Source organism: Typha angustifolia, chromosome 9, assembly GCF_048772165.1.
Source record: "Typha angustifolia cultivar Huaian chromosome 9, ASM4877216v1, whole genome shotgun sequence".
NCBI lineage: Eukaryota > Viridiplantae > Streptophyta > Magnoliopsida > Poales > Typhaceae > Typha > Typha angustifolia.
The window spans coordinates 2,886,628-2,899,483 of NC_133247.1; the positions used below are offsets into that span (position 1 = coordinate 2,886,628).

General features: G+C 39.6%; 2 protein-coding genes across 3 annotated transcripts; both read right to left on the minus strand.

Moving 5' to 3' along the window:
- Positions 1-1,014: 1,014 nt before the first annotated feature.
- Positions 1,015-3,197, minus strand: LOC140767797 (protein DETOXIFICATION 49-like). Its single transcript, XM_073107841.1, has one exon. It carries the CDS (start codon positions 3,036-3,038, stop codon positions 1,482-1,484), a length of 1,557 nt encoding a protein of 518 aa, XP_072963942.1. The 5' UTR covers positions 3,039-3,197; the 3' UTR covers positions 1,015-1,481.
- Positions 3,198-6,111: 2,914 nt separating this feature from the next.
- Positions 6,112-12,033, minus strand: LOC140766534 (peroxisomal membrane protein 11E-like). Of its 2 annotated transcripts, XM_073105931.1 has the most exons (9): positions 11,717-12,033; positions 10,984-11,194; positions 10,818-10,892; positions 10,660-10,734; positions 10,488-10,568; positions 7,513-7,683; positions 7,256-7,429; positions 7,090-7,173; positions 6,112-6,624 (listed from the first exon to the last, which is right to left on the minus strand). In XM_073105931.1, the coding sequence occupies exons 2-8, from the start codon at positions 11,173-11,175 to the stop codon at positions 7,138-7,140; spliced, it is 804 nt and encodes a 267-aa protein (XP_072962032.1). In that variant the 5' UTR covers positions 11,176-11,194; positions 11,717-12,033; the 3' UTR covers positions 6,112-6,624; positions 7,090-7,137. The 2 variants fall into 2 exon arrangements, with proteins under 2 accessions (XP_072962032.1, XP_072962031.1); XM_073105930.1 differs by lacking the exon at positions 6,112-6,624 and having other exon boundaries at positions 6,661-7,173.
- Positions 12,034-12,856: the final 823 nt, after the last annotated feature.

Below are 12,856 nucleotides of genomic sequence, written 5' to 3' on the forward strand. Positions count from 1 at the left end.
CTAACCGATTAATGATTAGCTTTTCTAAAACAATGACTAAAGGTATAATTATGAAATAGATTAGAGAATACATAACGAAGGGGAAATGGGCGTTGTTCTTTTTTCCTTTTTGTTATGAAGATCTGAATAAGACTTCGTATCTACTCTACCGCAGCTGGTGCTGATACATATCTGATGGATTGGTTTTGATGTTTTCAAAAAAAATCAGAATAAGTCCTTGAACTTAACCGATAGAATAAATTAAACGGATGAAAGAGATCTGACTTTGTGGGATAGAAAGAAATGTAAACCGATTGGTTATCCGAACCTTATGTTTGAGATAATTGGATGTCATCCCTTACGAAACCAACAGCCACCCACGCATTACTTACATCAGAGAAGAAGACTAGACGCCGCGAATTGGAATTGGCTTCACAGGAGGAGAAGAATAACTTTATTCACAATGATGACTTTTTATTCTAGAATAAGTAGATCGTAAAGATGCTGCGATTCGTTGATGGTACATAATTGCGTACTTAAGCAACATTCTGTTAATTAATTGTCTATATAAAAAAACAAAGAAAGAAAGCTAAGTATATAGCCAACGGTGATAAAGATTGACTTTGAGGGAGATGGGTCGCGTCCTTGATAGAATAATATAGTTTTCATAGTTCGCAGCACATAAAATGTATGCATCTTGGCTTTTGGAGGTTTTGGACTCAATATATATATATTAACTATCCAAGGGTTAGTTCGTTAATTGGCAATGTCTACGTTGTGATTACGATCATCAAAGTGCAACTTGATCCCTGGATTTGGTACGGATACGGAGTATATGGACGAGAAAATAAATTCACCTGGATCTATGCGTGGTTATTCCCCAACAACCGACAAGGCTATATTATTACATGCCCCTAATCCCTCCCAGTGGAAATTATTTAACCCAATCTCCAAAAAGAGTATTGTACTAGGCCAAGAGAGGGATGGCCATGGTCTTCTTTTATTTATTACTCTAATACAAATAGAGACGAGATGTGTAAACGTGATAGGCATTTAATTGCTAAGTTCAAATCATTGGACCCACGAGGTGTTTTACAAATAATTCGACGATCCGAAACGAGTCAACCCATGAATCCAAATGCTACACCGCTACAAGTTGGTGGGCCCGTCCACTCGTCCACATTCTGGAATGGCGGGCGAAGCGAGTCTTCGCCAATATATGTCGGCTATTAAGACATCAGTTTCCAAAGATGGATGCTGAGTAGAACCCAGTGCGAATTGCCCCACTTCCATTCCTCTTTCACACACACACACACATATGTATTTAAATATATATATATATATATATATGTATTTAAAATCCTTTTTAAAGAAAAAGTTAAAAAATTTCGTTGGAAAAATTGTTATGGTTCGAGAAGAATCAGAATAATACACAAAAATGAAAAATAAATTCAAACTTTTGGTCAATTTGGTTAACACGGGCGGTCGATGGGGTTGGACTATTATTGTACGCTAATTACTAGCAAAGTAGGAGAAGGCTTCTGATGATCTCCATCAACCTTGTTGTCATGCGCGTCAGGTAGATGGGTTCCTCCTGTAAGCTTCTGAGCTCTGTCAGCTTGCAAGTCCCAATCCGTTCTTCGTATAACGACAAGCATGAGTAAGACGCACGTGGCCTGAGCTGAGAGGAGTCCGAGCCAAAGCCCTTTAAAGTCGAGCCCGGCCCAAAAGGCGAGCCCAACTGCGACTGGCATCCCGACCGCGTAGAAGGAACCCAAGTTCACATCGGCTCCGAGCTTGGGCCGCGCACTACCCCTGAGGACCCCACACCCGGCCGTCTGCGGACAGTTGCCAAGCTCGCATAGGCCGAGGATGGGCAGCACCGACGCGGTCAGCCCGATGATCCCCGCGTCGGACGTGAACATCCGTGCCCACACGTTGCGGACCGAGACAGCGAAGCTGAGCGCAAAGAAGCCGAGCACGAAGCTGCACGTGAGCCCCACCTTGGCGGCGCGCCGGGCGCGGTCGGGCCGGTTCGCGCCGAGCTCGTTCCCGACCCGGGTCGAGACCCCGAAGCTTAGCGATGAGGGGAAGATGTAGATTAGGGAGGTGGTCTGGATCAAAATCCCCATGGACGCGACCGTTGCTTGCGGATTTAGTAGTAATCCGCAGAGGAGTATCATGATTTCGTACCACCACCACTCCAAGCAAACGCTGATGCAGCTGGGGATGGAGAGGGAGAGGAGCGGCTTCCATCCTTTGAAGCTTTCCGAGGAGAGGGCGAATCCGCCGGTGAGTTTGTGGATTCCGGAGAAGTATACGTATGTGAGGAGGAAGCAGAGGAGGTTGAGATTGGCCCAGACGGAGGCCAACGCGGCGCCTTTGATGCCGAGGTGGAGGACGGAAACGAGGAGGTAGTTGATGGGGAAGTGGAGGGCGATGGCGAGGGCGGCGCAGGCGGTGAGGGGGAGGTTGATGGATTGGGAGCGGAGGTAGATGCGGAGGGGGTGGAGGAACGATTGGAGGAGGAGGTCTGGGAGGGAGAAGAGAATGTAGGACTGGGCGGCGCTGGAGATGGCGGCGTCTTGGCCGCAGAGGAGGAGGAGCGGCTCTATGTAGATCCAAAGGAGCGCAATTGGAAGGGAGATGCAGAGGAGGAGGAGCACGGTGCGCTGCATCGCGAGGCCGACGAGGGCGTGACGCCCCGCACCGAACGCCTGCCCGCAAATCGGCTCCATGCCCATAGCCAAGCCGGACAACACCGAATACCCAGTGATGTTGGCGAAGCCTATGGCCAGCGAGCCACCCGCGAGCGCGAGGCCGCCAAGCCGGCCCAGGAATAGCATCGATATCATCGACCGGAGATAGAGCAGGAGGCCGGTCATAATCATCGGAAGGGCGAGCCCAAGTATAGACCTCGCCTCGACGAAAGACTCGACGAGAAGAGACCCAGGCTTTCGACCCAACACCGGGGCGGGCGTCTCCACCATCTTTGTCAGCAAAGGTGCGGCTACAAATTCCCCGCTGCCATCGTTATTGTCGCGTTGGCTTGGCGCCATAGCTTTTGGCGGTTGGGGAACAAAATTGAGAGCTTTCAAAACTATTCAAGTTATAGTTAACAGGGCGATGAGGGCTCCTGTTCCAGTATTACTTATTTGGAGAGACAGGCAAACTGAGGGGTGGGTGTGTGTGTGTGTGTGTGTGTGTGTGGAAAGGCAATGGCGCGGGGGTTTATATAGTAACGGGGTCAGAGACTCGTAGGAGTTGGTCCAAGATTAGCTTTTCATCCAATCAAGAAGCAGAGTGCAAAACGAGAGTACCCGTTAATTTCCTATGTCCTTTTAAAATTCGCGTTTTATGATGGTGTGCCTCCGTAGTTGCACCTTAATTAAAACTTCCATCGTTTTGACTCGTCCCGACGGGTTGAAGAGCCAGTAATCAAATATTTGACTTTTTGAAGGGTTTAAAGAAAAAGAGGTGAGCTGTAGACTTTATGCGTCTCAACGTAGCAACACTAAATATTAATAGGAGTCCAAATAAATAAATAAATAAGATATAATTAATTTATTTTTTACTTTTTTATTTATATATTCGAGTTCATCCCAACACATCTCAAAATTATGAAGCATAAATTAGGGTTAGTAACAAAATGTCAACGTTGGTTTGTGAATGCACTCAATGGGAGGAGTATAAGCGCACTAATCGCAGACAGCAAAGGTCACAATATTTTCTCGTATTATGTTCACATACTATTTAATGATTAGGGTTAGTAAAATTGAGTTGCAATGTCAGAAGAAAAGAAAATTCTTAGATTGCACTATAATTCAATTCTTGATTGTATTGTCTCGGATATTCAATCCTATGTATAATAAATGACTAGGTTGTTGCCTGTTTTCACCACCATTTTCATATATTAGTTGGTAAGCCCTGTTGGCATTTTGACATTATAGGATTATTAGCTAGTCCCAGTCATTAATTACTTGGCAATTTTCAAACTAGTTATTGAATTAATCTAGTTGTTGAAAAAAATAAAGTCGTCTCATATAAATTGAGCAAAATTTGTCTGCACAGATATTTCTCATATTATTTTCTTGGCGATGGCTCGTGCGGACATTATGTTTTTATTCATTTTAAATTTTAGCGGAATAAGGACTCGAATAGTGTTTCCTTATCGCGTCCATGGTTGGTAATTGGATAAAGATATCTGAATCCGAGCCGTTATCCTCTCCCCCTACTCAATTGGAACCCACGGCTGCCTTCCAGACGGACGGCTCAGATCGATTGGCGGCCACGTGATATATAAATTTGGGGGAATTAATTCGAAATCTGCACGATATTTAACCCAACTGTTTCCGCTCTGTACTCGTACTTGGTCAGCGCGACAGCGCCACAAGTTTCCGCTCCCCCGCACTTGGTTTATGTTTATTTACCGAATTACCATCGAACGGAAAAATATCTTTTTATGTACAAAAGTTAGGCGAGTAAAATATTTCCACTCCATTTACCAAAAAAATGTTTTAAAAAATAATTATTTATGCCGTCAGCAGCATGGACCTATGGCTTCATCACTGTATGTATTCTAACTATAAAAGGTAAATTAAAATGTTACAAAATAATGTTATAAAATCGGAGGGACCAAATAGTAAAAATAGTACCTCTTTTGAAGGGATGGGCCACCCTACGCTATACGTTGGCTGCGCTACAAGCGGGCACCAAATCTTCTCCGTCTTCCTTTTCTTTTTCTTTTGTCTTTCGTGTGGTTTTGGCCGAGTCCAACCGTTTCCCTTGACTGGGCTCGACTAGTACTACTTCTTCCCGTGGTCCACCTCGTTGAGTCTTCCCAGGGCCACTAACTCTATGCCAGTGGCTATCACACGGGAAGAGAAGGCTAGCTAGCTGCAATCCACCCTAACGAGGTTGAGTATTCTAGTGCTCCTAGAGCCTGTCATTATCCAAATTGCTCCTCTCCTCCTCCTCCTCCTCCTCCTCCTCCCTTCCTCCTCTTCCTCTTCTTTTTTCGTTTTTGCTTTGATGGCGATAAGAAAGAATAGCTCGAAGCTTAATTATATCACTGATCATTTTGCTGCTGGGATTCGAATTGAGAAATATTCATATGATATAAGCCCTCCACAAAATCTGCTAAAGAAAAAAGAGCGAAAAATAGAACTCATCTTAGGCCACTGTGAGGATTCTGAAAATAAAAAGGGAAAAATTTACATCCAGAAGGATACGACATTTCTCATTCAACTCGGGAAACTAGGACTAGACTGTCGTCTTCCTCGCTGCTTTGACTTATTCTCATATATTCCATCATAGTTTTCGTGAAGGCTGGGTAGGTGATTGGATTTTCACCTTGAAAAGGGATAAGTAATTCTACTTATTCACATACAGATAATGAGTGTTTGAACTGAAAATTGACAAATCAAGAGAGAAGTATGAACGTCCGAGACGGTAAAATCAAGCAAAGAAGCTTCTCGTTTATTTTTAATTTTTTTCCTTTCTAAATGCCGACATGGTATTAGCTGAGAGGAGTACTGGAGGCATTAAATATCAATAGGGACATATAATAAATCCCATGATTTAGATGTGGTTTACTGGAGTATGGTGTTTGAATCTCGAGAGAGACTGGGGATTGAAAGTGATGGTCCTCGATTAGCATCCGGTTAAATTGTCGGCAGGAGACTGTATATTCATATACGCATATCCATCTCATAATTTGTTCTATTAGTGTACGTGGACTTTTGACTCACGCGTGAAAGATCTAAATTCGCATATGTATTGGAATTACATCCTTCACCAATAATTTCCTTTCTGTGATTGGTATATATGTCTTAGACAATCGGAATATACGCTCCAATAGCAATCAGTTGTTTCTTACCTTGACCACAGTTTTCTTCCAGAAAATTTATTCACCTTGTTTCTTCTTCATCTATTTTATAAAACTTATAATTAAAATTTAAAAATTTATTTTTATACTATGTTAGATAATCGATTGATCTAAAAGTTTAAATTATTAGATAACGACCCAGTAATATATGTCAGTAATAAACAACTTCAGTTTTGCTCATTTTAGTTAGGCTCAATCCAAATGATATCCTTATGAGTCAGTTTGGGGACAACTTACTGAATAGATGTACTAAAAAAGCGAGTGTCAACAACACACACACACACACAAAAACATTAAATAAACATAAACAGAAAAAAAAAAAAAAAAACAAAGGCGAAGTAGAGATGCTGTGCTCAGGAGATACAGTGGCAACCGCTGCAGGAATTCAACCCGACAGGAGATGCGATGTGCCAGGAAGCCAACGAGAGGTCGTCACGTATCGCGCCACGTACACCCCATGCAGTTGGACTGACACGTCCTTCGCCTTACAAATCCGCCACAGTTCGCCAGAAGGAAACCGAAACAGGAGAGGAGACGTGAGCTTGTGGGGCTCCTTTCGGAAGGCTGCCACCATTCTGAGCGGCTGCGTGTCACTTTCCTACTGGCTTTGGTCGCAGGTTTGTGCGCTTTTTTGGGGAAATACGGAGGATCCGCTCTCGACCTTGCCTCGTGATATGACTCGGGATGGGATATCGTGGAAACTGAGGTGAGTTCACAGGGCTCGTAAACCCAAGTGGGGATTTGGGGATGATGAGTTCCTGCAAGTTGTGAATCATTTCAGTTCTCTGAGACGGGATGCGATGCGATGCGATTGGATGGTCAGTGGACAGAGAGCTCCAAAGAATGAGGAAAACCACAACTTTGGCAGTGGGGGAAAAGCATCATGTGATCAGAATAGATCACGGAGGACAGTGACTTGTTTGGACATACGAGCAATGATATATTAACGAGTTAAGACCATACCAAAACGTGAATCAAAATTCACACTTTGCAACAAACTGGAGATTGTTTCCTCCAAGTTCAAACATTCCTGGTAACGTGCATTACAGTAAGAACAAACTCACTTTTAATTGCACAGGCAATTCGAAAAACAAACTATGATGGGTTTCTCTGCTGTAACCATTTCAGGACAAGACTTGCAGAGCAAAAGTCCAAACGCATCAGATTAGTTTCAATTGCTGCAATTGATGCAAAGGAATCCACTGGAAGACCAGCCGGCTAACCTCTATCAACTTGTTGACGACAGAGAGGGTCCAAATTGGAATACACCGTCATGGCATCTTTGGTTTTGCTGGAGCAGGAAATAACTACACACAGTAGGGGGTGGCAAATTAGAACCAAAAAAAGGACGGAAAGCTTTCTCTGATTTAATTGAATGTTGAAGATTACCTGATAACAGGAAATAAGTGAGGTTATAAATCCAATTCCTCCTACTACTCTCGGAGTGATCTTCTTCGGTGCCAGCTGGAGCAGCCCAACAGCGACCACCATATCCAGAGATGCTTTTATCAAGGTTATCAGCCTTCCGTTCAACCTTCTCAGCTTGTTGTGGTATAGCTCATCCTAACAATTAGAAAGAACAGAAAAGAATTAAAGGAGAGAAGATAAGTTACTTAAAATCTGAATGCAGCGACAGAGTTACATACTTTATATTTATCAGCCTCATTGTTTAGTGTGGCGACAGGATTATATGCTGTATATTTGTCAGCATCATTTTTTAGTGTGGTTATACAATTGCTTACTTTATATCTATCAGCATCATGTAGTTCTTTCCTCATTTTCTTCATTGATGCAGAGAGCATCCCAATTTCTGAAATCTGGAACCAATACACATATTTAAATGATTTCATGAAACAAATAGTCTCCTGCATCCACCCGCCCACTGACCAAGACCAACGGAAAGCTTGAAATTTGTACCCAAGGGGTATAAATTTGAAGCTTATAATGTCGGATATGATCTAACAACCCTGAAAAGCTACAGACGACCTTAATACATACAAGCATTTGGGACCAAGTCACATGCATTTAGTAATTTCAAAGTCAATATGTTATTCTAGTAAAAACATATCTGAGAACATTTCATTGATAGAAAATAATGTCTTAAGACCTGAAGATTCTTTTGGTAGGCCCTCAGACATTGTACAATAAGCTAAGTGCAAGATTATCAGTTTACTGCAAATGCATAGTATAAATTGAGTCAGTACATAAAGCTGAGCTATACCCTATTGGTAGAAACTGAGGTCAATTAGTCCTACAAACAACAGAATAAAAATGATGGGACATCCAATTTGATGACTACTTCATCTATAAGATATCTAGACTACTAAGAAATCAAATCATGTGATCTGGAGGTCCGTAAGCAACGGCAAATAAGAGAAAACTAAATATGCTTTACTGAGAGAGATATAATCTCTTAACCTATGGAACTTTGCAAGCTATAATTTATATATGAATCACAATCTGTCCATAAATATTATGTAATGTACATGCTAGTAGCATTACAGTCATCCATGTTGAGTCCGCTTGACATATTTGACCTTCGATTCACATGAATGCTTCTAGATAGACAAATCTTGTAGATCACTATGCATGTCCTGCTATCTCCTATCAGTTGATTTCTCACTGGTATATCTAGGATCAATAGAATTCAAGCTTAACAATGTGTGTGTATATAAAAGTACCTTCTGTCAAATGCAAGTGGTGCTGAAAGGTGCAAAAAAGTGAACAATTACTGAATTATTCCTTAATCTTTTGCGCTCTTGTAAAATAATTGATGCTTTCTTGGACTACGACATTTTTATCTCTATGGAGCTACCTTGCAGCATCTATACTTATAGAGTACATTCTCGCTCATCTATAAATATGACTGAGATGGCACCTTCTAGATGGAAGCATTATACTCATGATATTGTTGCCAATAATAATAGGTTCACTCTGGATAAGAGCAGTTTTCCAGTTACTTCAGAAAAGTCTATTTCGAAGCCTTTGCAAATTCAAGCGTCATTTAGACTCCATTAGAAGAGCTTCCATCCTAACAACTACGATTCATTTGCAAGGGTAGTGGATTTTGGTCGCATCCCAAAGGCAAACATTTGAAAAGTTGAAGGAAACTCGGTTCAATAGAATTAACGATAATCCCGGTATCCAACTTATTACATGCAAACCTGTATCTTTGAATCAGACAAATTCCAATCAATAATTTTTGCAAGGGCCAGAACGTCAACTTAGAAATGGACTTGATCTTACTAGCAAGAATTATAAAGTAAAATTATTTTCTGAGTGTTTCCCTATAAAAACTGAAAGTCATTTAACTTTCTAGATCAAGAAATCATTGATCTTGATGGGCTACCTAAGGATGTACACCTGCCAGCATATTTTCATAAATGGGAAAAGAAGAAAAAACTGCTAAAATAGATCAACAGTCTAAGCAATTTTACGAAGATAAACTGAAGTTACTAAATTGATAATGTGACTTTAGTTGACATCTGTTTATTAAAATGTGGACCTTCTATTCACGTTTGGCTCTTAAAATATTAAATCACATCAATAGTTCATTGGTGATATATTAAACTAAATATAGCAAGCTTCCAAATTCAACATAGCATAATCCAGCCCTCCAAAAATTTATGGCATGGTCAAATTACAAGACTGACTAAGAGGGAGGAAGATAGGAGAGAGCAAGCATGAGGTTGCAAAGCAAGTCCCTATGCCATGAGGTTTCGATGAGGTATGCTTGCTTATATTGGACAATAGAATCTTACTATCCTAGTGGAAGTCAGTAAGTCAGTACAAAATAGGTTGTTGAGTTATGTCATCTTACAGTTTATGATGATAGAATTAAGCACACTTGTCCATCCTTATAAATAAGAGAGTTTTGCATACGTAAATCAATTTTTACATGATCTACTGAGGAAAACCAAAGTGAATTCATATTCAAGACCATTATACCTACTAGGTCGAACTCCTGTATTTGTGATGATTCAAAAGTAAGGTGATCATTTTAGCGAATCTGACAGCCAACAAACCTTTTGGGAACAAAGGGAGAGGCGTTTTCCTGTTAATCTATCATCCAGATAAAGTACTCTGATGAAGGTAACCGGGTTTCTCATTTCCATCCACATATGGATGTAGAGGATCATTCTCAGCAGTCAGGGTCATCTATAAACCATTGTTAGCAAGACTTCATGCCATTAATAACAATCGGAGAACAGATCAAACAAAATAAAATAACCAAGTTAGCTTTAGACAAGAGTGCATCCAAGATTTTATTGATTGAATCACTACACTGATGTCAAGAACCTACAAACACAGAATTGATAATTCATTCTGATTGACAGTTAAATCAGTTAAACAGAAGAAAAAAAAGAAGAAGATTAGCAATAAGTCAAACATGCTTGATGGGTCAGATAAAGTTGTGACAGTCTTCTTTTAATAAGCCAAACTGGTGAATTTATAGTTTCAATAGAGAGATCAATATAAAGAAGTATAAAACATATATCAGTATAGGCCACATGTTACAAAGATTCACAAACAATGGGTTCCTTTATTTAAAAGGATAGAGTTATCTCGAGAAAGAGTATCTCTCCAGAGTAGATAACTACTATTTAAACAAAAAATTTACCTCAATTATAATTGTACAGGTTGAGGAACACATCCAAAAGCGAAGAGATATCTGGCCCAAATATGTAGTGCGTTCTTTGTTCTATAAAAAGCAAGTCAGGTGAATAAAATTCTAGATTTACAAGAAAAAATGAAAATTGAAAAAATTAGAGGGAAGGATTAGATATGATAACCTTATATATCCCTGATCTGCCAAGCCATACAATATGATCCAGGAAAAAGTAAATTGTCAGCAATGCATTTTTCAACTGTAAAGAAAAGTGTCCGAAGTGGAGTTTAATAGCATAAAATACTAGAAGACAGCCCTAGCAAAGACGGAGAGTTCATCTACCTTTCCAAGTAAGACGAGTGGAAGAGGAGTTTGCTTAAGAGTTGGGCTTATAAAAGCAAGCAAATAATTAATGAACTGCAAGTCCAAGTAGGAAAGGGATATATAAAAAATCATGAGATAACTATTATATCATATGAGAGTACACCAGAAGATAAAGGATTATAACTTTGAAAAGCCGAAAGGTTTTTCGTGCCATGCTAGTTGATTTGTCAATACTTTGGGCAGTGCCAGGCTGTCCATTGCTCACGAATTTTGCAGCATATTGTATAGCCCTGCAAATCTTATCTCTGGCATCAGATTTCTTCAAATACAACACTATGATAGAAAGCTCTGCTCTAGTCGCATCTAATCCGCTCATCTTTCTATCCTAAGGAGACCTGCTTGATGAAAATTTCAGTCAAAAGAGTTAAAGGAGATGGTGCAACAGAAAAGAGGCAAAATGCAAGGTAACCGCTAGCAAAATAACACAACTTTTTAAATCTTACAGACATGAGAAGGAAAAATAAAACAATGCAGTCTTGAGTCTAAAACAAGCAGGAAATATTTATCAAGAAAAAAACTGTTCAATGCCATGATATTGGCGATTTTTCTTTGATTGCGCCCAAATATAGAGAATTGCAGCAGAAACTACAATAAACAAGCACAACTGGAAATGTATTCAGAAGATAACATTTAGATCAAATTTATATACAAAGATAACTCTTGTCCAGTCCAGCAAATTTGTTAGATAAAATGAGAACTATAAACAAGATGCCGCATTTATCAGAAACTGGATTACATTAAATCCCTAGGAACATCTAATTTTATCTAATTTCATCTCAGATCACTACTGTCACCAAACCATCACTACTAGTACTCTGAGAAGTTTCATCGAACGTCTTACGGGCAAGAGACCTCACCTAGCTAATGAAAACAAAACGTGATATCTCTTAATGGCTCGCCCGAATGCAGCGCTCTGAGAATCCCATGACTGGCCGACCCTCGATCCGACAGCCAGCGCAGCTGACCTCTATCCTCACACCACCTCGCATAAAGTCTGAATAATTCACCGCTATTCTCCGGTACCGAATTGGAATGCGGATAGCATTTTATCGTGCCTCTATAAGACTTGATATCAAACGCGAGAAGGATCCATTCTAGATCATTTGACCCCCATGTATTCATGTACCTGCTTGCGTTTTCGGGTTCTAAATGAAAAATATGACCGCGCTAACGCTTAGACAATTATTTTAAAACACTTCTGAGTATAAAATCTGCCACCTAATAATATTTTATTGTTTTGACCTCTCGGGAGTCAGGATTTAGATAACAATTTACACAAAGCCCCATTTATTTTTATATATTTATAACTATAGTTCGTGATTGATGTGCTATTGGTTATCGGAAAGTGGGGTTTATTTATGCAAAAGTCCTTAACGAATGTCGTCGAACTGGAAAATCTTATTGTAACTATATAGACATTATAGTTGATTCTGGACATCTTTTAAATAAAAATCCCTATTTGTTAGAAAATTGTCATTGGGTCCTTTCTTATTTATAGATCCATGCATTGACGTGTAATAATTCATTTATTGTACTTGAACAAAGAACATATTAAAACTTTTCCAATGGATTAAAATCAATATATATATATATATATATATATATATATATATATATATAAAACACGTAAAGATGACTTCCTTAGACCCGATAAAGGTGGCAAAGTTAGAAATTTTGCGACCATTCAAAAACCTCCCTCATGGCATAGATTTAGAAAGTTTGTATGTCTATTTTATAAAGGTGAAACTGCTTTGTTTCTTTATTTTTCCGGGGGGTTTCTCTAATATTTTACTATAATATTGTGGTCATCTTCCCCCTCTCATTTCTCCTCTTCAATCGACACATATAGATATTTAAATATCCTTCTTTTTTAAATTGCGAGCGTAATAAATTATATATATATTTTTCCTTCGTATGCTATGATATAGAAATAAGATTGAATGAATAGCTTTTATACTATTTTAAATAATTTATAGAAAGTAAAATATATATTTTTT